General features: G+C 40.1%; 1 protein-coding gene across 3 annotated transcripts in view; it reads left to right on the top strand.

Annotated features, from left to right (window-relative positions):
• SMYD3 (SET and MYND domain containing 3) overlaps positions 1 to 24,285 on the top strand; it is a 379,637-nt gene extending 355,352 nt beyond the window's left edge. For all 3 annotated transcript variants that reach the window (XM_083830359.1, XM_083830360.1, XM_083830361.1), the window contains 2 exons: positions 16,635 to 16,743; positions 23,257 to 24,285. In XM_083830359.1, the coding sequence (XP_083686485.1) occupies positions 16,635 to 16,743; positions 23,257 to 23,358 (211 nt within the window). In that variant the 3' untranslated portion in view covers positions 23,359 to 24,285. The remainder of the gene's footprint in view (positions 1 to 16,634; positions 16,744 to 23,256) is intronic.
• Positions 24,286 to 27,108: the final 2,823 nt, after the last annotated feature.

Raw genomic sequence — 27,108 nt, 5'->3', positions numbered from 1 at the left:
GGGCCTAATTGATGCACAGGACCTGTACTGGCCCCTTACACATGGGAGAATTTCTCCCAGTTTTTTGGCTTGCAATAATTAGCTATTGTACTTTTGTTTAAAAATATTTTACCCTTTTTTATCTGATTCCATTTTTCCTAGTGAGCTGCTTTTGCACTTCCTTCTGTTTAAACATAAGCACAGAGGAATATTTGAGATCACAATGTATATATTAGATAAGAACACACATGAAATGTATATTAGAAAGGTCAGCATTCAATAAAAATTCAAATCAGATATTTGGATTTGATTATACACAGTGTGATCCATGCAGTATGCGCTTGGGGATTGTGCAGAAAATCCACTAAATGTGGTGATGGGAAAGCACACATTTTGTAAAGGACTAAATTCATCATAGCTTGTAATGATTCTTAAGACATTGGTGGAGAATTACTATAGCAACTGATTATGTGTTTGCTGGTAGTTTAGTATTTGCTAGTACATTAAGCACAATCTGCCACTTCTAATTAATACTTCATAATTTATATTTATTGTACCATCAACTTTGAATCAAAAGGTAGTACGACCAGCTTATTAACCTAATAATGCAAAATATATTCTTGTATCTAGTTTGTGCCTTGCCCCATTTTGTCTAGTACCTTAAAGGACAAATCTTTATTTTTTTCCCCCACATTAACCTCTAGCTACCTCCTGTCCACCTAAAGAAAATCAGACACAAAACATCAAATATTACTCTAAAGAGAGGATGTTACATGATCTTTATCATGGGATTTCATATTTACATACATTTTGGACCAATGTTTTGAAGACACGTGCTTTTGTTTTTTTAAGAGTACTGTTTTTATCTGACCGATGCTTTTGCCTCAAGAGTAGATAACCCAAATTGGTTTTAAAGTACTTTAATTAATCTTTTCAAATACCGGCGTTTCTCTTGATTTAATGCAGCATGGCCTAATTTACTTTGGAAAAGAATCAAGCTAAATGTGAAATAGCTCCGCATTAGTTTTCAGTGAGAGCATCTACACGATGGTAGAAGTAATCTACCTTAAATTCACACCGTTACTGAATTCAAATTAACCTTGAAAGTCCAGATATAGACAAACTCTTTTACTCTGGTATTTATGCAGAAGAATCATGCATTTATCCAAGAACTGCAGTTATTTACAAATTTCTCCTAATGGTAATTGTGCTTGCCTACATATTATAAGTGATGAAAATTTTGAATTGTAATCCAAAAAGTGTTTCAGATTGGAGTCATAATTTCAAATCAAGGCAACCCAGGGTACGTTCAGATAGTTCATTGTACACTGGCAAGTGTAGAAATGAGTTTTGATCAAATACTTTTTTAAGGTATTTGTTAATTGTCTTTTAACCTATTTTAACTTATTGGCCTATCTGTAAAGTAGACAGTTTTGTTGGAGTTCATGTAGTTTTAAATAAAGTGTTAAAATTAAAAGTGATACAGTAAAACACATACAGTGAGGTAATCAATACCAACATTGTAGAATGGTTACTGGGTGACAAAGACATACTGGGAAAGCGGCTCTATAGGTATTCAAGGCCTGAATTGCTGTCAGTTTGTTCACTATGATTTATGTAATCTATTTTTCATGTAGATGGTAGTTTGCTGCTTTTAAAAATAAAGGTGTTGTTTGTAGAGTCATGCAACAAAAGCACTGACAATGCGAGTATGTGATGTTTTGATACCCAAGTCTACACATGAGGCTTGTGATGCAGTTAGCAAGCCTGCTAACTGTGGAGGTTACTGATCTTATCAGGAGCACTTTGCAGGTAAAGACATAGGAAAGATGTTTAGTGAGGGAGCCTTGGAGGCGAGCAAGCCATGGTAAAAGCTAAAGGAGATTTGGTGGTGGAGGGTTTGGAAGAAGTTTGGCTGTTCCTGAAATAATTACACAAGGCTGACAAAAGGGAAGAGAGAAAAAGAATGGAAGAGATGAGTGTAAGTGCACTGGAATGGAGACAAAGCAAGGCATCTTTGTACTCTTTAAGCCAGTAATCTTTCCATTTATAGCTTCTCTGTTAAGAGGATAAGCATTTTTAGTGGTTGTTTTCTGATATAAATATTTGTCCATATGAAACTGGCTTAAAATGTTATGTCTTGTGTGTTGCATAATATTGTATGATATACCGTGTGAGATGACTTGACCTATGTTGTATGATGTAGGAATCAAAAAAATGTGATATTTTTACATGTAATCTGTCTTTTCTCATATTTTTAAATGTTAAGGCAATCTGCATATCTGTATGCATTCATTTTAAATCTACTTATGTCACAGTGGAAATACTTTTACTATACAGTAGTGTTCATGCTGTCAGTGTACGTCCGTGCACAGCAAAATTTCCTTCTTGGCTCATCTCTATTCATAAACAAATGTCATGGAGAAATTAATATTCTGCAGTTTTTAAGAATCTACTGTATCATGCCTCAAACTAGCATTGAAAAAAGATGCATATTTTGCAAAACTTATTTGCATGGTTAGCATTATTTGTACTTTATAGTAACGTATAAAAATTATCGTTTACATGGGTAAATTATCCAGGCTTTCTGCTGTATTGTAATTAAATACCTGTGTGTTTGAAAGTGGACTTCATTCATTCCTCTATTCTGGATGTGCAGTGGTAAAGAGAATGGTAGCATCCAGCAATCTAGCAATGCACAACTTCGGGTTTCCTTTTTATCTACTTATTATATTTTAACCTAAAATTTAATTTGTACCTAAAATTACCACAGTAATCGAGGTGCTTTGAAGAGGCTAGATGTCAGGTCTCAAAAAAGTGGCCTAAACACCAAAGTAGTGGTCATTTAGATGTAGGATGGCATCTAGAACATGCCTGGGGAAAGTAAAAAGTACACATGGCAAAGCTGCCCAGAAGGGCAAACCAGGAACTCAGCCATCAGCATATCCACAATACAGCTGGATGAGAGCAGATGTGATGATTTGAGGCTAAGGACAGCAGCTGACAGTAGCACCAGTCGCGTAAGGGCTAGAATTGAGCCATATACCTTCTCATACAAAGGTACAACTCTCATCAGGTGGTGTTCTGACAAGGGGTAATGTAAAGAACTGATCTAAATATCAAGGACCGTAATGAGGTATGCAGTAGTTGTTTTTTTTGTTGTGGAAAGAAACCCTGCAGGAAGCCAGCAGGTAATTAGCAGAGCCCTTTCTAAGAACTGGTCTTTCATGTCAGTCAAAGTTGCTGTTCCTTTGACAGAGTCGTGTTGAAACAGGGAGCGTGTGGACCAAGAACATTGCTTGGTGTAACAACATGAGCAGAGAAAGAAACAAGATAAGCTCCAAGTAAAGAATGAAATCTCTGTATTAAAAAAGCGTGTATCACCTTGGTATGTAGCTGCAAGGTGACTCCAGGGAAGAGCTCCATGTTTCTGGGAAAGAAACTGTCCACTGACAGGAGAACGTCTTCTTTTGCTATAGATGTATTTTTCTGCATTTTGTTGAGATACATCTGGTCCAGCACAAAATACAGACTGATACAAAAGCCCTGAGAATGGATGTCATGAAAGTCGAGAGATGTCTAAGACATATTTCAGAGAAATCACAAATTGACAATGAAATGGTGAGGTCCTATTGTGCTACAAGCAAAATCAGATGAGGCTGTGACATTTTGTTTTTTGCCTGAGGCAAGTAAATGCCATTTTAGATTTTGATGTCTGCCTCATGCCATGGATTCATATTTAATAGCAAAGACTAAGTATGTGGTTTTCCTGTGCCTCACATGAGTATTGACAGATTTTTTTCATGGCTGCCTCCTGTACCAATTTAGAAAGATGCCCTTTAGGCTGCAGAGATTAATGGACATGTCGTAGATCAATGGGTAGTTTCCTGAGGCTTTATGCACAGCACACCATTGCATGTCTTAACATGTTGTAATTTTCAGTGCGTACAGGGAATTTACTTTGCAACAGCTGTTAGCAGTCTAGCGGTTGCTTCAAAGATGTGTATCTTGCATGTAGCCCAGCCAAGTGAGCAATCGGCCTCCGCAGGACACACCACTTTTGTTATGTGTAGGTAGACAGGGCCCAGGAGTGGAAGAAATGTAAAATGATGAATAAAAAGATGAAAGAGGAGGTTAGAGCGGGAAAGAAAGCAATTTGGTGGGGAAAAAATATATATAAAATAAAATAAAAACAGAATAGTGAAAGAAGAAAATATAAAGAAAAGGATAGAGAAACAAGGAAAGACACAGAACCTAGAGGAAGAAAACTGAGAAGAAAATAGGAAACAGTGTCTGGGGAAAGGGAGAAAAGGGAATTTCTCCTTACTGTTAGAAATAATGACTTGTGAGATAGACCGAGGGTTCTGTCTCAGACCTAGCTGGTATGTGTAATGGCACACCGATAGTAAATATTGTTGAAGGGTTTTAGCTGACGAAGGGGTATGACCTGGGGCACAGGGTGATGTACTACTCCAGGACCTGCAGATTGGTCACCCTGGCAGCTTTGCTGCACTTGCACAACAGCTTACTGGAGCTCTTCCCAGTGTGCTGACTGTTAATGCTGAGCTAGAGCTATGAACCTTGTCTCAGTGTGCAGAAATTGTCTACTGGGAACTGTGGGCCAAGTAGTACAGAGTCTTTCTTTAGCTCAGTGGGACACAACTAACATTTGATAGAAAAAATAGGATTTGATAGAGTCCATATGTGTTTCTTTTGCTCGTTTCCCCTCCTCCACTCAGCCATAAATCAATGTGTTAATTGCCTCCACACAACTGGCTAAAAGAGAAATGTGGTTGCTCGATGTTTTGTGGTTTCAGACTGTTACAAGCCTCTTATTCCTCTGCCTGTATTGCAGTTGAAGCTCTTTCTTTGCACCTGCTGCCTCAGTGAATGGGGTGCAAGGTAAACATTTATCAGGTTGTTTCAGATGACCCCTGTCAGAAACGTGCTGCACAGACAGGATGTCTACCCACTGCCAGCAGAGAAAGGAAGTTGGACACAAAATGTCTGTACCTCCTCCGGTGGCTGTGCAAGCACCATTGTAGGCCCTAGTCAATAACTCTTCAGAATTTACTGAACAGATTAGTAGGTTTTCTGTTTGTTTGTTTAATTTTATTCGTAATTCTGATGGGCTCATGGCCATATTCTTCAGTGTCATGTTCGGTCACTGTTCTTGTGGTCTGGCACAGAGAGGCAGCCACTGGTCTTGTTGGCAGCCACATGGCTCCCAGCAGGCCCGTCATGTATATTTATGTAGTAGCCACTAAGTGAAATCAAAAACAGCTACTTCCTTGGGAACTGGCTTCCTGCATGTCGTACACGATATTTTGACTCTGCAAAGTCTTTATTTCTGTTTATACTCAAGATATTTATTAAATAGGTCCTTGAATGCATTGTACTTTATCTTAAATGAACTGTTCATGCCTTATCTTGCCTACAGAAATATATTTGTCATATTAAGATACAAACCTGTAATGCTCCAGTCTAGAAATGCAATCAAAAACCTCATACTGAGGACATTCTATGCAAAATACCTATTGGAAAGTATCTTTTATCCTTCCACCTCACACGTCTGTAAACAAGCTCTGAGCGGCTGGAGTAGTGACATAGCTAGGGTCAGTATAATTTTGCAAAGCCTCAGCATCTCTTAGAACAACAATATATGATTACAAACTGGTGGATCAAGATTGCAAATAATCTTGTAACAAAATCTGGGCATAAAAATTGGTTGTCCCAGAGAACGTTGTAGAAAGAAAGAAACATTTGAACAAAAAGTGAAACAAAGATATTTTATTCCCAAGTACTATGAATTTTGAACAGTATTTTGGAAATCTGGCTTTGATTCTGTGATGCTGACATCAACATTGTCTTACAGTTCTTAGACAAATGGTGTTCCATGTGCTAGCAAAAGCTGATGTAACCACATCAGTTAATGCATCAAGCATTAAAATCAGTGGTATTACATCAGTTTACATCAGGAGAAAGTGTCTTGAGATGTTCTGCTACCTGTAACATGTACGTTGGATTCAGCCATTGGAGGTGGTAGTTTGCACACTAAACTAGGTACTGATATGAGACACCATGTAAAGCATGAAATCTTGAAAATTGCTTTACTTCGTGTGAACAGAAATATTCTTTTCATAGATCTATTTCCTCCTCAAGCAATCTTCTCATAATTTTTTTTGCCCCCTGCCTGTTCTGCCAAGGTACAAATGTACTCATTAATCAAGGAGTACAGCAAACATGGCTTTGCTTGAAAAATGCTTGCTCAATAAACACACTGGTTTCAGTTACAAATGGAGAGTTCAAGCATGTCTTGGTCTTTTGAAGCATTGCACACCCACGAAGAGGCATAGTGGTGTTACATGAAAAAATCTGTCCTTTATATTCAGCTAGCATTTCAGGCAACCCTTTAGAGCCTTGGAGAGATTATTGTTCATGATTGCTACTCATAAAATTCATAGCAAGTCTTTTTCTGTAAAGAATGCTATTTCCCCCCTCCCCTTTCTTCCAGATTGTTTTATTTCTAGGAAACTCTGGAGCAATTTACATGCCTTTTAGGTCATGCAAGAGATTTTCTAGCCAGCTGAGTGACTGGATGGAAGGTAGTGTTCTCCAGTACAGTCAGATGGTCCTGTTTAGCTGCCACATTTTAACCACGTAGCTTACCAAGGATTTATAATTCTCTTTAGAACTAGTGCTAATGCGTTGAACTGCTACAGAATCTTCCTATTGAACTCTCAAAGCTCTTCGCAAATGTGATTGAATTTAGCCTCCACTGAGAGATCACTATTCTGACCTTAAAGATGGAAAAGCTGAGGCATAAGGAGTAAAGCCAGATATCTAAATGAGATATCTGGTGCCGGGCAGTAGAGTTCCTGTTCAGGCATGCTGGTAACAAGTTATGCATAAGAATCTCACTAAATTTTGTAAATGCCACTTCAGCTATTATTGTTGCTATTATTATTGAATATTATAATCTGGGAAGCAAGGAAAAATGAAATGGCAGCTGGTAAAGCACTGGTCTGAGAAATTTTGAAAGGTGACAACATGGTGGGTGAAAGCACACAAACGTATAAGAGAGGTGAGTCTGAGAGGTATCTGAGTGGTCAGAAATGAGGGGATAAGCCATACAGAATTTGGCAGGATGATGAAATTAGTATCACTAGGTTCAACAGCTAACCAGCCAAATCAGAAGCATGTACACAAACAGCTGGATCAAATGTCTGCAGTTGGGATGGCAGTGAACCAGCATCTTGCTGATTTGAAGATGGTGGAGGGCAAGAAGAGATACCTGGCCTTCCTTTTTTCGTAACCCATGAATTGCTATTAGCATGAAACTATATTGGTAAACACACCACTGCAGTAGTTACTACAAACAAGATGATGCTTACTGAGGGAACAGCAATGGCACACAAGATGTTACAAAGCAAAAAGGGCCATCTTGCTAAATGGATGCAGAGTAAATTCTGTATTCACTTAGCTTTACTAATAGGTATGGACATGGTACACCGCGCTTCCAAAGTAAAAGTGGTTCCCAAAGAACATTCTCAAGTCAGAGCTGACACTAAGCAATTGAAGAATAACGATGCCGTTGCTGTTCTTTGGAAGGGGGAAGTAGAGGGCCGTCAACTCAAAGATTTAAGGCAAATTCTGAAGGCAGAAAAAATGAAATGAATGGAAAATGCTGTAAAAAGTAACATAGGTTTAACAAAACTGGATCATGCAAGACTGTATTTTGTGATAATACAACATAATGTAAATGAAGGACAATGAGTTAAATTCACTAAATTATCTAATGGAGTATAACAAAGTTACTGTCATTCTAAATGGAAATTTACACCAAAAATAATAATAATAAAATAAAGTGCATAAAGAACTGCCTAAGAAATAGGCAGATTTGGGGAGATATCCAAAAGAGTCAAAGGTTCCTATGAGTCCTTTCATAATCTTCCACCTTTCCTAAGCTAGAAACTTATCGGTTGGAAATAGCTAACAGAAGAAGATTTGATGATCACAGGATGACTGTAACATGCCAAATGATTTAGTCATGGAAAAAGAAAATAGGAACCTGAACTCAGTAATCTGTTTGCTTTTCAATCAAAAATCAACTGCACTTTGAGGTACTGGGTTAACAGTTTAGCTAGTGTCTGTGAGAGGCAGAACATCTATTTATTGGTTCTGAACTTGTCACCTGTTGGTTTTGTCCGATATCATCTTTGTCATATGAAAGGCACTGATCATTCCTTGCTTGCCTTTTCTATACTCCCTTTGATTTTGTAGATCTTCCACATCTACAATCATTTCTGTTGCAGACTTGTCCTAGTCTATTTACTCCTTCATTACACTGCATCTGACTGTCCTCATCAGCCCTGTTTATACCTTTCTACTAAACTTTTTTGAAATGACAGGATCAGAATTGCAGAATGCTCAAGATGTGGGGGCATAGTGTATTTTTTCAGCACTTTTCTGTTTTCTTTTCCTAAAAATATTCTAATATTTGTTTTGGTTTTGTTTCTTCTTTTTTTTTTTTATCAGTATGTTCATACAGCTAATGTTTCATAGGAATATTTATTATATATTTATTATAACTCCAAGATCTCTTTCCTAAAAAATACAGTTTACTTCAGACCCCTTACTATACACATATATTTAAAAAAAAAAAAAAAAAAAAAAGCTTACTAGAACAGTGATCTATGTTTAAAAAAAAAGAAAAAAAGAAAGAAAAAAAGTCTCTGGTCTTCAGAAGTGGAAAGTGACAGAAATCCAGCCAAAGGGCATGCTGCTGTGATTCTTTCCTGACCCACAGCTGTCATGAGAAAAATGACTATGTCTCTCCAAATTGCAGCCATGCTGTCTGAAATTGGCATTTGTAATCCTTTCTCTAAAGAGACAGAGTTGTTGCACTGTACCTGATAGTTTCCCTGCAGAATTATCTGGAGATATGATAGAAAAAGAAAAAAGGACACTATTGCTTAAACCAGTGATGTAACTCACAAGTTATCAGTCTTCTGTATTACAGCACACTTCTGAGGTGATCTGAGATTCTGACGAGTGGAGAAAAGACATTTTGCACTGACGATGGCAATACTACCAGCTGCATCCTTCCTTGTGGAGTTTGTACTTGCACACACTCTCATGACCTCTCTGAAGTTCACTAACACTAGTAGCAATTAGATGTGTGGGGCTCTGGTGCTGAGGGAATTCATATCATAGTGGAGGGGCAGGGAGTCAATGAGAGCAGTTTTTGAGCATAGGGGAACCAGCAGTGCTTTTCATTCTTTCCCTGTCACTCTCTTGTTCTATGGCTGAAAAGGATCAGCATACAAACATGCAGATCCATGATCTCCTCACAGAAAGCAAAAGTCTAAACTTGCATTGCTTGTATCTGCAACAAGTCTTGTAGCTGTGTTCTAGCCATGTAAGATACCAAGGGTGGGTCATTTTTCTTAACATCAGTGACCTGTAGATTCATTGCTTGGAGAAGAAGGTGAACATCAAGGTCTTTGTCACAAATTAATATTTCTCTAGTACACGTTTCCCTTGCATATTTTATTTCTCTTCCCATGCATATTCTCTTTAAGTAGCTTTCCCATTCTTCCTTTACTGTCTTTCCTACACTTCCTGGCATTCTTTAAACATGCTCAATTTCACTTTTTAATTCTTTTTATAAATCCTTTGAACTAAACTGTTGACCCTAACCTCTTGTTCTACGTGTTATGCAAGGGCTGTGACAGTATATTCCTATCTGCAGTGATATTCCACTCTACCATCTCTAGCTGTTAAGATGTTAACCACATGATAAAGCTAACAAGAACTACAAGATGCTGAGAAAATTGGCCAGGACACGGGGACAATCTATACAAAGTTTTTTCCTTCTTCCATTCCAGACTGAGCACTGCTTGTTACTGTAACATCTCTTAGTACCAGAAGCAGACAACATTTGAAGTGGACCATTCAAACAGACAGCACCAGCCTTTTAAATGGGTTAGTTAGATCTGGAGCCAAGATGAAAATTGTGGTTTATACCACTTTGTCATTTTATTAAAATTATCATTCAAATCTTGGCAGAGCCAACATCTGGAATGATATCCATCTTAATGTGACATAAATTATCACTGTAAGGAATATGGCAGAATGATCAGTAGCCAGAGAGAAAATGTTTCTGAGATGAACAGCTAATATTTCTTGTGAATTCAGTTGATTAAGAAGTGTGATTGCTTATTTGATCACATCAGTTAAATTACTGAAACAAATAGTAATAGAACAGTATGAGACACAGATGTGATGAAAAAGGTTTTGAACCATGATTTCACAGATCTAAATCCTAAACTGTTTCCAGAGGCAGTTATTTCACTGAAATGGGACATTTCTTGAGTGAGGACAGAATAAAAATAAATAGATAAAAGAAGAAGAAATCGTCACTCTGGCACAAAAAATTCTAATGCTGCTGTCTCTACATTCCATTTCAAAAATACAAAATGCTTCTTAAGCACACAAAACTACATTTACTTTTATTTGGATTGACAGAGCCAGCTAGCCAGACAAGACAGCATGGATATAAGAACCAGGCTCTGCATGAACCTAAAAAAGGTCCTTTTGCCTGAAGTTACACAGTTCTTGAGGTCCAGGTTAAATTCTTCGCTTTTCCAGGGACTTTGCTCTTGTAAAATTGGACATATCACTTCATTCGCCTGTGCCTCAGTTTCTCATCTGTGCAGACCAAGGACTGTCATGCTGTGCTTTTTAGTGCTTAGTATAATGAGGTGCTTAAATACGTTGTGGTCTTTGGTGAAACTTTCAGTACTAAGGATAACAAGAATTTTGACAATACAGCAATAATACAGATAAAGAGCACATATAAGTTAGAATACACGAATGTACAGCCAGGATGTATTATAGTCAAGAGTACAGAGACTTCCAAGTGAGGTATGATCAGAGGTGCTAGGTCTACACATCTCTACTATATCAGATCCAGCTGGCTCAGAAAATAAGGCTGACTTTCTGTTGTTACTTGGTTAAATCAGAAACATATTTCCAGTATAAAAATTTTACTAATAATGTTTTCTCATCACTGGCAACGCTGTTCTGTAATACTTCAGGGATGTGCACTAGTAGTTACCTCCAGGAAATCCTCAATACTAGTGCTGAGAAGCTGCACCCACAAGTGAAAAAGGTCAAATCTGGGTAAAAAAAAAAAATGGAAAAGGATGATGCCAGCATTAAACTGTTCAGTGATGCTTTGATCATGTCAGTGAGGCACTGTGATGGGGAGATAAAATGGACAATGAACATTTCAGGGCAGCTGGACAGCTCTGCCACATCAGCTCTGCCACAGGTAAAGGATCAAGTCTGCTGCTCTGAAAATGACATGGCTGCTGCAGAAGGTGTAAGAGGAGTTGTAAGGTCCTGAACTGATTTAAATGTACCTGGTCATCCATAAATAAGGAGTTGAAAGAGAAAAAAAAAAAAAAAAGAGAGAGAGAGAGAGAAAGAGAAAGGACAGAAAGAATAACTGTTTAAAATCATTTTTATTGCAAGAAAAAAAAAAAAAAAAAAAAAAACGTGATTGAGAGCCAGGCCAGTGATCTTTTGGAAGGCTTTCACAGGGAACCGTAAAGATTATATGTAGGTTAAAATAGATATACTGCCCTTAGAAATTATGCAGTTCAACTAGACTTCTAATGCTTAGCATGCAAAACAAAGTCATTTATTTCAGTATCAATAACATTTCCCCACCTCCACCAAAAATAACCCTATAATCTTGTTCCATCCCAGACAAAGTTCTTGTGTATGGCTAGTGTTTTTTTAAAATTTATTTACAAAGCTCTTTAAGGATATTTTCTATAAATAAAACATTGCTTGCTAAGCACTATTCCAGCTTCAAATTGCATGTTTTGGTGTAGGAATTGCCAGGTGAAATTCTGTGCAGGAGATCAGACTGAACAGCTGCATCATGGTCCCTTTGGCATTAAGATCTGTGAGCTCCTAAATGAGCACAGATAGTTGTAAATGAGCACTGTTAGTTTACCTGTTTTATACTCCTGAGGAATATGCTTTCTTTGACTATTCATGAAATAACTGGTTCATTCTTGGAGCAGTTGATAGATACCAAATGTTTCATATTTTTTAGCATAAATAATCATTTGTCCTTAAATTTGTCCTAAAAAATGTTTCTCACAAGTCCCAGATGTGGAACCCTTTGATCATCCCAGTCAAGGAGTGGATCAAATATCATGCGAATTATGGATGACCAGTCTTAAATCACTAAATAATGAAAAAATAAAAATAGCTGGACAGCATAAAAATAATCCCTAGGCTGCAGTTTAGTGAACAGCTTTAATGAATGTACTCAAATACTGAGTAGTTCAGAAATCAAGAATACATCAGAAAAAGAAAACAAGGCTGTGCTGTATTTGTGGTGAACATTTCCACCTGCTGTAGCTAGTACATTTCTGTCAGGGGGATGATGCTCTCCTCTTTGCATTCTGCTTGCCCCTTTCCTGAAGCCCAGAAGCCTGCTCTTAATTCCTTCTCTGTTGCTGTGGCTCCTAAAACTGCTTTATGTCTTTTATGCTGTCATATTTACTTGCATGAAAAGGTACTGCAAACCAATTTACAGTCATGTATAGCATCACTTTTTACGTGTCACCATATTAAAGAGCCTGGTAACATTTCCATTCTAAGACCTTATTTCGGGTTTTATAAATCCTGCCTGCTTCTAATTACATCAGGCTGAAGACTAAGGTGTAAATGTTAACCCTGCAGACAGATTTACAGGAAATGGTAGGCATCTATTTATTTTAAAACATGAGGCACCAGAAAAGAAAGTGATTTTGCATATCCTCTATTTTAAAACATGAGGCATCAGAAAAGAAAGTGATTTTGCATATCCTTTTTGATAGTAGCTGTTAGCTCACAACAGAACACAAAAGTTCTGACTGTTTACCCTATAATGAGAGATAATTTGAGTGTAATTAGAGGAACTGCAGTATTAAGAAATAGAAGGATTTAGCTAAAATTAGTCAAAGGTGTTTTTCTTTTTTACATTGTTCTATATACAAGAACACAAAGGATTGCTTGAAGAGATTCAGAGCTGATACAGATTTATAGAAGGATTTTTTTTCTTTGTAAAGTATATGAACAGTAACTGCATGGGGGGGGGGGTCATCAAGGCAAACCTTGAGGCTGAACTGCAAATAGGAGCTATCAGTTTCATGGTATACTAGAAACAACTATTGCTTTACCAAGTATTGGCCATACCTTTGCCTACTGAAAATTGGTATCCTTGTATTTTGTGAATGAAATGCAGGAACTGCTGGTTCCTGGAACAGTGAAACACTGAAGCAAGCTACCTGGAGACTGGGAAATAGCTTTCATTTGAGGTTTTGAATAATGAACTAGACGGTGCTTTCTTTGCCTCACTCTTCACCTGTGCAGTGTTCCAGGCACAGAAAGAGGGTTGAGTCAGGAGGATTACCTGAGAGAGTGACCCGTACAAACCCACTGGACCTCTAGCAATGGTGTTGAGAGCTGGCCAGCTTGCTTGCTGTCATCTTTGAAAGGTGGGGAGGATCAGGGAGTTACCATCCAAGTTAGGATGTCACAGTTCAGATGAGTAGACAGCTCGACAGGTACAAATCTGGTTAGATGTGGGGGTCAGAGGGCTATGGCTGACATGTTGTTCCCTCTTTGGATGCCAGTAACGGTGGGTACCATAGGGGACTGTCCAGGGACCGGTCCCGATTAACACCCTTTAACCTGCAGGAGGCAACAGGAGGCACTCCTGTGTTATCTGCACATCACGCCACGTGGGTGGGACCAGTTGACAGGCAGAGGAACAGGCTGGCATGGATGATGTTAGTCATAGACTGGAACAAAGCTGTGCTGTGGAGGCTGTGATACAAAATGTAAAGATCTTTTTCAGCCTGCTCTAGTTTTCTTGTTTACAGTGCATTTTACTTGTTAGTTATTGTATTCTGTTTAATCTCTCTTTGCAAGCGGACTGATGGGCATTGACCAGTGCCAAGGAGCAGGAAACATCACTCCACAGAACCGTCTTTCTTTATTTCAGCTTTTAGTGTGATACTGTTCCCTTTCCTGTCCCTCAGGTCTTGGTAAATCTCATAAAATCCTTTTCAGATTGAAATCCTATTCTTCCTGAGCTGCTCTGTGTTTTACAGCATGTATTTCGCTATAGTTGTGTTATTCTCTTGTTGACAGTCTTTAGGTGCTAGTTCCCTGGCTGGTAAATGTCTTCCTTAGTCTTAAAATTATCCATTTGTTTTGTTCAGAGCAATGCATGGGGATAGCAGATAGGCTCACAAATACCTGACGCTCCTTCTTAGCTCTTTTTGCCATGCCAGCTTTTCATAATACTGAATCCTAGGGATGCCTGGAAGAAGCCAGCAGCATTCTGCCCACTTACGCATCTCTCAGAAGAGCTGCAAGCTGCCTGGATTTCTCTTATAAACTCACTCAATGGATGTGCTTTCACAAAAAGGTGTTTAATAGATTTATTCCAGAATATGATAATAAATAGTTGTTTCAAATGTCAATTTTAAGGCTTGCAAATGTAACTATATACATGCATAAGATCAGAACATAAATCAGCACAGTAAAACAGCTTTGTAAATATTTATGAACTCAGGGCTCTTTGTTTCACACTTACTCCTTCTGTGTCCTCATCTTAAATTTTCACTTACTTTGGTTTATGGATGGTAGTCTGGGTTGAGTCCCTGACATTGTTAAATTGCCTCCTGTTTGCTCTGGCATTGCATATACCAAACAACGCTAAGTCTTTATTGACTGCAAGTGAACGTATGCGCTATAGAAAGAGACCCGTTTGCATGCAGGGGCAGATTCTGCATTCTGATGGACCTGTGTGAAGTTTAGCCAGCCCCACGTCGCCAGACCAAAGCACAGCCTGAATTTGTCCTTGTGAGCTGCCACCCCTGTGGCGGCTGCAGGCAAGGCAGCATCCAGTTGGCATTGGTATTTCAGACAGGGCTGGTTATTCAGGAGGGAGAGGGAAAGGAGAAACATTAAAAAGATGGTTGAAAGGATGAAAAGTGGAGGTTTGCAATGAAGATGTGAAGGCCATGAAGGAATAAAGAGGAGAATCAGAACTGTCAGAGCACAGCACAGACAATCTAGTAAGTACTACAAAAAAGTTCTCTCATGCAAAAATCTGCCTCCTTGGCTCCTGCTCCTGTGGCTGTGATATTTGACCCAGGCATCCTGGCATTCCAGTAGCCCAGAAAGAGAGGAAATGACCTTCTTACTCCATCCATTGCAGCAGTCACAGGTGAAGGCAGAAGTTTGCAACCATATGGGCATTGCTGTTTTGCAAATTTTACAAAGTTGTGCCTGTCATCACTACTCCCATTTGTGCCATGTTATCTCTGCAATTTATATGACTATTCACTAATTCACAGCAAAATCTCTTAGTTGTATTTCCTCCTTGCTTAACTACTAGCAGATAGCACCATGTTAATTGATATAATAATCAGAAAGAAAAAAAATAAATCTACTGATATTTTTCCAGTGTTTGTTTAACTGGATCTTTAGAGTTCCTAAGTGGTCAGTTTGGACTGAGACAAGGACTATCATTTTTCTTCTCTCTAGTCTCCTGGCTCTCAGCCTTTTTGGATTGCAACCCACAACAGGTTTGAGAACGCCACGTCTAGTAGTTTTTGTAGTATGAACAGGTGGTGCTCGTGGCAATTCAGGATGGATTCTTCACATTAAGGAGTTGGTTTCTGTTGCTTCGTGAGAGACCTTGATGGATAAAGGTCCTGAGAGGCAAGCAAACCAGGCATGCTTCCCATGTGTTTCTGTATGTCTTCACTGAAACTGGGGGATCAGCAGAAAAAGGGGAGGTTGGCTGACATTTTCCATGACGTTTACACATCTTCATTTGAGATTTATGACATTTCATGAGCATCTTGAAGGAAATTAATGATGACATCACCCTCCATCTACTTCGGGGGGGGGGGGGAGGGGAAGAGAGCATAGTCATATCTTTATATATGTGTTTCTGAAGTAACTCCAGTAATATTGATGGAAAACTACTGCTTCTGTGAAATGGAGTGAGGAGTTTCTCCTCACACTAGCAGATACCTTGTCTAGATGCACAAGCCCAGTCTGAGATGTTTCCCTGAGCATGCATTACCAGTTCTTTTCTGCAACAGGGAACAGCTAGCAAACCTTCAGAAATGGTGGCCTTGATGTATGTACCTGCTTTCTGTGCTGCCCCTCTCCTTCATCCTGGAGGATCCAAGAGGTAGTTTCCTACTGAAGCTTCCTTTTAAAATTATAGCTCTTCAGGGACCTGGGATTGTGAACGACCTCTGTTTGCAACACTAAATACAGTAAATTCTATTGTGTTATCCAACAGTAGCAAATGAAATAATCCCACTCCCGTCACTTTCTAACAGGATAATGTTAAAGGCATTCCTTTGAGATGGAGAGTAATAATTTGCTAATTCCCCTCAGTATTTCATGCTTCTCAGTAGTGTAGCTAATTTTCTCTGAGTACCTTATTAACATTCACAATGACTCTGCAGTCCCACCCTAATAGCTCTCCACAGAGGCAGTGACTGTGAAGGTGAGAGCTGACACAGTGACACATTTTCCTCCTTTTTTCTCTGCAGACTGTATTATCCTGGCTTCCATCCGCTGAGGGCTGTCCAGCTGATGCGAGTGGGCAAACTGCAGTACAGTCAAGACATGTTTCCTCAAGCACTGGAGACCTTGAAACAGGTCAGTATTGTGAAATGCTACGTCCTCCCACAGCCCTCGCTAGCCCCAAACCAGCCATGTATTTCCTCCCCTTCTCCTCTGACTGTACCTTATGCCTTTGCATATTCCTCACCACTTTTTTCTGTCGTCGGTGCTGTTTCCCCAGGCTGCAGCTGAATGTGATGATGGGTCACTATTGCGCAGAGTTTCAGGCACTGCCTTCCTTCAGTATCAGTCAATGCTAATTACAGTTTGATAGCTCAGAAGTGCCTGAATGAAAAATTGCTGTTAGATCTGAAGAGATAAAACTATATCAGTGCCTTCTACTCTCCTTATTACCATAGCACAGGGATTCTGGGAGCGCTAAAAGTACAAAAACAGGTGCAGAACTGCAGTTTCTACCCTCCTTATAGTATCTCCTTAGGTATCTGTGATTTTGGATGGAAGAACTTTGCCTTTTCACGCTTGTATTTTATTGTGAGCTATGCAATCAACAGGCGTGCTTCTTGATTCCCCCCTGTTTCTGTGTCACTCACCATCTTTCCATTCAATCTGTTTTTGCAGCTGGTGCTTTGCTGGTTACTTTTCAGTTTTAAGCTGTCCCTGTTGTACCTGAACTTATTGTTCAGGTTTAATGATTTTTATATTCATTTCCTTCTACCCCAGGCTCTTATTTGTCCTGCTGTTATATTGCTTTTACTATCTGGCTTGGGACTACAAACTTAAATATACTGAAGAATCCCCTTCCATGAGCAATATGTCTTCAGGACATAGGCTCTCACTTGCTTCACATCTCAAATCCTAAGCCACTGTTGGGGTATTTTTCTCCCCCTGGAAGATATGCTGCCTCAAGTGCCCCTCAGAGGTCTCAGGCTCATTCATGTGTATTGTCCATTGTCCTTTGTTGAAGCTGGCCTGAAGACACCACAAACTCTGTGAGGTTCCCCCACTTGTCTCCCTGCCCACCTCCAGTGCCTGATGCAGTCTCCTCACCGCCTTTGCTCAGTGCTGCAGAAAGCCAGCTGCAGTTTGCCCTCTGCAAGGAACTTGTCACAGTACTGTCACTTCGGGCCTTGCACAGCCTGTGTTGTCTTCAGGCCAGGGTATTTCACATGTTAGCAGTGCATTTATCCTCAAGACATCCCACTGGAGAAATGCTGTCATCTGCATTTTCCAAATGGGGAAATTGCAGGACAGAGGGACTGAAGAGCTTCTAGCACAAGCTTGGGAAAGTTCTCAGCACTTGTTCCTTTCCTCTCTTCTACTTGAATGTCTGAAATTAGATGCCAGAAATTGATGGCTTATGCCCCATTCATAGAGTTGAGAACAAAATAGCTGTAATTACGTGGGCCTGCAATTTCTGGTAGGCATTGATAGGATTCTCTGCTTCTCCATTTACACCATATATTATCTTAGAACTAATTAATCAGGGGTGTTGAATGTGTTCCTGCACAGTCCTCTCCAGTGCAGAGGTTGGCTGTTTTGTCCCCTTTGTTTAATGTCCGTATTTTATGAAGAGCTAGTTGTGTTGCAAAGAGGGGCAGCTGCTTGGCATAGAAGGGGACGGGAGTCTGTGCTGGGGATGGGGAAGAAGTGTTTTTTACTCCTGTCTAGATCCCCTTTAAACAGCAGTCACAATGCAACAGATAATTTGCTGTTTCATACTTGCTTTTCTGAACCACCCTGTCTGTTAGGTTTTAACATCTGATTACATATGCAAGGTGAATAACTGATCATTTTCACCTCTTTAAATAATAAATCAGTATTTGATACGGCGCCTTTCTTACCAAATCTTAGTAACTTAAATCTTCACTTGATATATTTAACTTAAATTGGGGCCAATTCTGATCATTAAGAAGTTGATGGGAGCGTAATCAATTCTATTTCTCATTCATTATTCAGAGGTAAGCCATATATCTGTCATGTGCCAGGTAATCTGCTCTGCCATTTCCCCTGTAATATTTACGATTTCCAAACATTTGGGCCTTCCTTTTTAGCAAATGGAGTGAGCCCCCAGTCAGAGGAGTTTCTGTTTTCATTGATATTGCTGCAATACATCAACAGGCATGCTTCTAATTGCATTTCTAATATGATGCTGCATTAAATGAAACTGGAGTTAATTCCCCTAGAGCCATCTGAATGCTGCTCATTGGTGAGGGTAGAAGTTGTGATAGTGTGATAGTTGTGTTTAGTGCAGTAGCCCATTGCAGGCCAGATTGTTACTGTATTATTCTCTGAATGCAGACCAATACCTAACACAGAAACCATTTTTTTCAGATTTATCTCCTCTGTCCCTTAAAAAGGAGAACATGCTGTTTACTGTTCTATGCCATACCTCTGTCCATCTCTAACCATGGTCTCCAAGACATTAGTGGTCCAAAAGGACACAGTAATTGCTTTGCAGCTGGGATGCAGAACCATTTACAAACTAATCCCATTGCAGCTTTGTCTACTCCCCATTCAGTCTCCACCTTTTCACCCATATTTGTAGGACAGGGAGAGACTCACCTCCCACTCTCTGCGAGCACAGTTAAGCAGACAGAAAAGCTTCTTGTCATCCTACTTCCCCATGCAACTTGTATGCATGGGATGCAGCGCTTCTTCGAACAGGATCTGAAGCTGACTCCTTCATTGCTGTCTACACAGGAGCAAATTAGAGCCATGTAATTCCCAGTTTGTTGCGAGTAAAGGATGTGATTCCTAATATAACTCAGATAATGTCCTGGAGTTATATCAGAACACAGTTTGGCCCTTTGTGATTAGATGTGTCAACAGAGCATGCCACATGCTCAGAGCAGAAACTCGATTGCCTTCTCTGCTTCATTACTCTTCTTAATACACTCTGACACTGAATAGCACCCTGTTGGAGCTCTCGTCAGACTAATTTCAGCGTGGCATTAAGGAGAAGGATGGGGAAGGTGCAGAGGAATCGAGATCTGAGTGAAATTCACCTCACTCATATAAATCCTGTTTAATCAAGCACAGCCTCGGAGCTGCTGTGGATTGACAGTGGCTCTGCGGCAGCCGTGCAGTGCGTTCGGACCCGTAGATCTTCTCACACGGCCGTGCAGCCCAGCCCTTATTGCTGCGCCCTGTGTCACCTGAAAGTGAATCACAACTACAGCCACCCTACTCTTATCACCCTTTGGTTTTAGCTCTCTCACCTGCACCCCGAAAGAAGGCTTAAATAATGTGAGGGGCTTTGTGTTACCCATTAAAATGAAATCACCTTTTAAAAGTGTATTATCCCCTGCAGAATCTAATTTGCCAGGTCTTGGAAATAGAAGTATTACAGAGAGGCAATAATCTACTTCTGGAGTAAAACCTAAAGGTAACCTTTGGTTTATCGTACAGCCAACCTATTATTTTTAAATTTATATACATATATATATGAAAAAATGTAATGCTGGGAGAACAAATGGAATTATAGATCAGGAAAACCTATGTCAGCAAAACACCGGAGCTGGAGCCTGGTCTGACAAACCTAATTTAAAGAGGCTGGGATGACTGTAAAAAGTGGCAGTAACGACAGTTGCAACAGGCAGTCTGGGGATGGGTAAAGCTTCTCGACCTGGAAGCGGCACTCGCGCAGGAGCCCAGGTCCGCATCTCTGGAGCTCATGGGAATCCCCTGGCAAGCGTCCGTGGTTTGTCCCTGTGCACACTCAGTAGCACAAATATTTGGCAGGGGTCATCGTTACCTTCACAGCACTGCAGACTCCCCTCTTTGGTTGCCCATAACCTGGACAGGCAGGTGTGGAGGGGAAGACTTGGACCTGGTTTCTGACCCTTGCCCCCTTGAAGCAAGTCCCAGTGGTGGTGGTGGCAGCCTGTGCCCATGGGCTTGCTTGAGTGATGGCTGGTGGGGACCGAGGCAAGAGGGACGCCAAGGGCTGTGCTGCGTTTCATTTGCATTCGTGGAGTAACTGCCGTACCTCTGATCTAATGGGTTTCATATTCTTCGGGGATACAGCGTGCGGTTGGTGACACTGTGGCCTGAGCTGCTGTCTTGCGATTACTGTAGTGTTTCATAATTAGATTTCTTCTTTTGTGTGAGAGGAGGACCACACACATCACAAGACTCTGATCCGCCTTGGCTCTGCTGGTTAGCTGTAAGATTTAAAAGAACGGGGCGGGGGGAGAGTTGGCATATTCCTCCATATTTTTATACATCATCGGTTAAAAAATCCTTGCTTTGGAGGTGAAATTATCCCCAGTTTTTATCTGATCTTTACAAAAATAGATACATAACTTCATGTCAGTGTAACCTGAGAATTAGGGAAGTCATTGCTATTCTACCTTCAATACAGCATGGTTCTGACTTGTAGTGCGGTGTGTAAGACAGAACATTGCTTGAGAATGATTTTCTCCCTGAAGGAGACAAAAGGATAAAGACTGGGTGCATTTATCTGCCGTACTGAAGACAGAAATGAAATGGAAAAGAAATGTTGCAGGTGAGAGAGAAGTCAGCCACGGTAATGATACCTCAAGGTTAGGTATGATATTAAGGAATTTTGCCTTTTATCAGAGATATATCCTCATGGACATCTGTAACATCAGGGTGTCGATGGCCATCACTACTTGCCTGACCTGTGTCCTGTAGGTGGGCTGAAGATCAGGGTCAGCTGCCCTGGGACTATGATCCAACCCAAATGCACAGCTTGTTAACACAGGTCTTTCCCAATAAATCCATCAGCTTTCTTGGCCAGATCATGTCAACACTACATGCCAAATGTGTCTGTATCTATGGCCAATCCCCCTCACCCTTTTGCCCTGGAGTCATCCTGACCATGCTTAGCCTGAGCACAGCTGCTCTGTGCTGCACAGCAACATGCCTGGGATCCCACCTGCAGCTATTCCGCTCTGCACCATCCAGGGATTCCTACACCGTGCCCGTGTTCATCTATGTCCACTCCACTGTCTCTGCCAAGTAAGGACTGGCTCTTATTCTTGCCTTGTACACTACCTCTTCAACTATTTATATTAAAAAGCTCTTGTACAGCTTAACACTTCATGCTCAACTATGTTGAAATACTTTCATGATCTGTTCTTCACAACATTTTCCCCTCATGTTAAATTAGGAAAACAGAAGACTAAGAACAGCTTAGTGAGTATTTTCAGGGAATATAATTATGACTTACTTGCAAACATTTTGCAAAAACATAAACAGATTTGTATTTCTCCTAAAATAGAAATATGCAAAAATGAGGATTTCTGATTTTATTTCACATTTGTTAGGCATTTCTAGTGAAATGAAAGAATTTCCATTGTTCTGTGTAACTGAGTATTTTACCATTTAGTAGTAGGAGGGCACTGTCGTAGCTCAGAACATGCCTGACTCTTTGTAGAATTCCTTGCTTACTCTGATTTGTTTTGACTGCTATTTCAACTTGTTCTTTCAGTCTTTTGCTTCCTTCCTCTTATTCTAAAAAGTTAGCTAATTGGAAGCAAAAATAAATTATGCCAGCATTTCCATATGCTTGCCTGTTTCTAGAAGTTGGAAGTAGAATTTCATTCGTTCTACCAAAGAATCTTTATATTTATTTTTATCTTCTAATTTAAATGAGGTCCCTTCCTTGACACATTTCCAAAAAGATCATTTTTCTGCAATCTAAAGCTGATTTAGCTGAATTTTATCAGCCAACTGGACCAGGAACTTATTCAAGCACAGGCTGCATTTAGTTTTTGATGATTCCTCAGTTTGGGTTGAAGAAAAATCTCTGATGTCTTTTCTTCTGTTGGTGCACTTGGAGCTCTCCTGTTCTTTCCTTAGAAGTGCTGAGTCTGTTTCCATCTGGTACTTCCCTTCTTCCACGAAGAATTTAACAGAACGAAGAAGCCAAAATGTCGTATGAGAAATGGTGATTGAAACATGAGCTGGGCGAGGAGTATGTCAGACATATCTGTGGCAGGGAATCAGCAATACAACAGGCAATATAAGCAAGCATAAATTGGCCTGGCAATGTAAGATGACCAACACAGAGAGAAAATAATCTATGGGAAATGCAGCAAAGAACCATTCCTAACACATGCCTTTTTTGAGTGAAGCTATTAATTTACATATTTGCTTGATGCTATGTATAGTTTCTCCTTATATAGTCAGAGCACTTAGTTCTATTTGTTAAGCATTAATCCATTTATGTTTCAAGGACTTTGAGGCTATTAACAGCATAAATATCACAGTCATCTTTTAAATAATGTATCGAAACCTTGGGTGTCGTAGTTGATCAATCTTAAAATTGCCTTCATGCCTCAGTGCAAAAGCATCTCCCTCTATTATGCCAAACATCCCTCTGTGCAACACATTAGGGGACTTTAATGTTTTAACATCTAAGAATAATGTGTCAGTACCTCCTCCTTTGTCAGAGACAAATTGTTACATGCTTTGGGATACTTCACTCTGATTTCTACTATGCCATGCATTAAAGCCCCCAACTTGAGAGTTGGCACTGAAATCCATGCCCCACTGCAGCTACCAACCCTTTCAGATGTCCTGCACAATGACTAATGTGTCCCTTTCTGCTCTCTTCTCCAGGCCTATAAAATTATGAAGGTGACCCATGGGACAGATCACAGCCTGATGCAAACCTTGATGGACTTAAAGGAGCAGTGTGAGGCCATCATGAGAATACACTGAAGAAATTCTCCAGTCTGGAAAACAAAATATTCAAGGAGAAAGGAAATATTTTTTTTTTATTACATTAGGAAGCTTCTCAATGGTTTTGGTGTTTTTTCATCAGGCCCTACTTTTATTACAAAAATTTGTTAGTTTTGCTGTATGATCTTCTGAATTGAGTTAATGGTTGGAAGAATATGTGAATATAATATTTTCAGAAAGTTTCTAATTTCTGCAAGGCAAAATGGTAGTGGGTAAGTCTCAGTATTTGATCTTAATACATGCTGGTGATAAAAATACAAACTTAAACATATAGCGAGGAACAATTCTATTCATTTCTATTTAATAACCAGAATCTCCAATCCAAATACCACTGAATGTAGGAAGAATCGAGAATTGAATTCTGACTCAATGATACTTGACCCAGCTTCTCCCATGTGCTTTATGTATTGATTTCTGTATCTGTCCCGTTATCTCTGGCATGATCACAAAGTCTCACCTTACCGCCTGTTTTATGTCTGTTTATCAGAACACCCTTTGGATTTTTTTTTTCCTACCAAACACCTAATTTAGATGATAATACTTGATTATCAATTTACAACACCTAATTTAATTGATAATAAATGCTGGGAAATGCATACAGTCTTAATTTTTTACAATATAATTCCATTGGCATCAGCAGACAATTTTTTGTGCCAGTTTATGCCAGCAATTGAAGATCCAGTCTCAGAAACATTCTGTGTAGAGAGAGCATATTTTTCCCTTTGGATTACCATTTGGTGTGTTTTCCAAAAGCCTGATCCAATACTATTTGACATTAAACAAAAGACTTCCAGTGTTCTAAATGAGATTTTCTTCCCTTGCATTTTAACTTTTGGGTTCTGTTCCTCTTTTTCTTGCATTTCATATGTTATAATATTGGATATTAAAATGGACTGAACAAAAAATTTAATCAAATATGTATCTATGCAGAAATTGTTTACCCTGCTGTCTCACCATTTTGACTGCTTCAACAAGTTCTCACTCCATAACAGCGTTAAAAAGAGATTGGACCTATGAGCTCAAACCTTTGTCTGCAGGTGCAATTTTTTGTGAAGCTTCCTCAAAATCAGAAGTTGGGTGTCAGGGGCAGTGCAAAAAGTAGTATGGGTTAGAAGTTCAGTGACACGCCTGCTGATAATCTGTCCGGATAAAAAGAATTCCAGCTTTTTTTTTTGTTTATTACCTTTTTATGAAAGTAAAATTGGAGAAACTACCTAGTTACTAAAAAGCCAAAAGAGATATAGGAATGCTGTCAACAGGACCATGTTTAAGTCACCTCTTGGATTTTTAGAGGTGAAATTATACTTGCCACTAGGTGTCTCAATTTAAGAAAGCATTCATGAAACAATTAGAATAACCTGGTTTATAGGGCAACTAGGCTGTGGAAGCCCCCTTAAATCACTTTAGGGCTGAAGTCAAACCTTCTGCTAGCACCCAGAGGTACCTCTGGGCCTCCAGCACCTACCCCTCAGTAAGGAACCAAAACAGAAGTGAGGCATCAGCTTTGCTTTCGCACAGCAAAGTGCGCTGAGCATGTACTCAGGAAGATGGTGCTGTGGTTTCTAGACATTTCTGAGCCTTCATTGTTTGGGCTTACTGCTTCCAGTTCCCCAAAGAGTATTTTGGACTCCAGAGCATAGAGCTCTGGGCTACTTAATCCCGTAGCTCAACACTAGCTAGGAGTTTCTTCCCAGCCAGGGAAATGCTCAGCCGGGTCACTGCAGCCAGGTACAGTCACCTCCTCCCCACTCAGGGCCGGCAACAGGCTGGAGCCTGCGGCTCTGGCATGTGAGCAGTGCAACACAGTGGTTAACAGTTTTTCTAAGCAAATTCAGTTTCATGATTGCCAGGCCAACCATGTTCCTTCCTCCCTCTTTTCCATACCCCCCTCCTCTCCCTCCCACCAAGCAGGTAGGGGTGTTAGGACATGGCTGTGTGGTGGGGCTCTAAGGCTCTAAGAGATGTGTTGAGCTAGGAGATTGTCCTTGGGGAAGAGAAGCCTTGCTTGGAAAGCGTGTGCTCCATTTCCCCACACTCCTTAGCAAGAGGGTTGTTATTGCCAGAGCTGCTGACTTCCACTTTTAACACAGAAACAAATGTTAACAACAGCCAAATATTTATGAGGAACGTCAAAACCTAAATAATTTAAGGCCTCTGAAAGTATCGCTTCAGGTGTGTCGCTCCTCTCTAACAATTTATTGCTGCTACTCCAGCCATGACTGTTATTTCATTAATCCATAGTTGTTGTAAAGTCAGGCTTTTTTCACACCGGTAACTTGACACCATTAATTATTATGAGATGGGAGCACATTTAAAAAGAAAATGAACACTCCGGGCGTAATTTACAGCCCCAGCACATGAGTGCCAATGCTGAGGAAGATATCTCCTTTCAAGGCGTTTGAATTTGTTCCACCGTATGGAGCGTTCACTTGCCCGGCAGTAATATGCAAGCAATAACCTATGAAATGCAGCGCCTTTCTGGAGTACGAGGCATGGCTTGACGCCAGAGGCCACGCCGTATCAGCCACCCAAGAAGTGCAATAATCCCCGCAGAAATTCACTGCTTGGTTGGGTCTTCTTGCTGTTATGAAAAGGAAATTATCTGGGGAAAAGGTCAGACCTTTGCATTTATTGGGATTTTTGACAAAGCAATAGCATCATTGATGGACAATCAGAAAATGTGAGAGATACTCAGTCTTCAAGAGCTATTTTCTGGTTTTAAAGGGACACATCTGTATTTGTCATTATGTGTTTTTGCATAAAGATGATACTTGTTTTATCTTATGATTACATATCATATAGGAAGATTTGCAAATGGAAAGGACTTCAGAGTGTGAGATGAGATCGTGCATCAGTTTATGCAGCACATGCTGGGAGATGCCCACCAGCTCTCATGCATACATACAGCTGTATGTATGAACGGCAGCACTGCCTTCTGGTTCAAGGACACCACAACTGTGCAAGCACAACAACAGGGAAAGACAGATGCTAGGGGAGAGTCAGAGGTACCTGTCTTTGGATGAGAAAGGTGACATTACAGCAAGCTAAAGGAGCCACCTATGCTAAGATCAGGGTCCTGAGAGCACCGCCACGTTGCCTGCCTTGCCTGGCCTGCTTCTCTGGGCTCTTCTACAGAGATTCCCTAGTACAGGGACATAATTCATGCTTTACATTTATTTCTGTTGACACAAAACTTGCATTTCTTTCAGCTTGGTCAAAGGAACAGTCAAGTTGTCTGGTTGGTGTCAGTCATTTATAGCGTGGTTTCCCTTGGAGACTTGCATCTCCCAACACCACCACCAGGGCTGTCGTTGCTGCAGGGACGATTGTTGCTGGCAGATTTTCTCTGTGTTCCCACTCCAGCCTATTTTCTGCAGAGCAGGCTGGCCTGTGACTGCAGAAAGATTTTGAAAGTGCAGTAGGAAGCAAGAGCACCAGGGAGGAAGGCACATTGGCTAAACACTCATTTCATTTCAAGGTTTTTTACATTTTTACATTTTACATTACATTTTTGGCTTGAACTCAAAGTACTTGGAAGTATATATGCACAGATGTTTTGGCCCTTTAGAATGATATCTGTCAAATTTTTTGGTTGGTTGGTTTGTGGGGTTTGGTTTTTTGTTGTTGTTTGTTTTGTTTTTGTTTTGTTTCTGTTTTTGGATGCTATCAGCTTGCCAAGATAAAGATGCTAAAGTCTAAACTCAGAAAGAGGCAGATCGCAACATTATC

Source organism: Anser anser (assembly GCF_964211835.1).
Source record: "Anser anser genome assembly, chromosome: 3".
Classification (NCBI taxonomy): Eukaryota; Metazoa; Chordata; class Aves; order Anseriformes; family Anatidae; genus Anser; species Anser anser.
The sequence above is the reverse complement of the archived record's forward strand: the minus strand, read 5'-3'. Positions and strand labels throughout refer to the sequence as shown.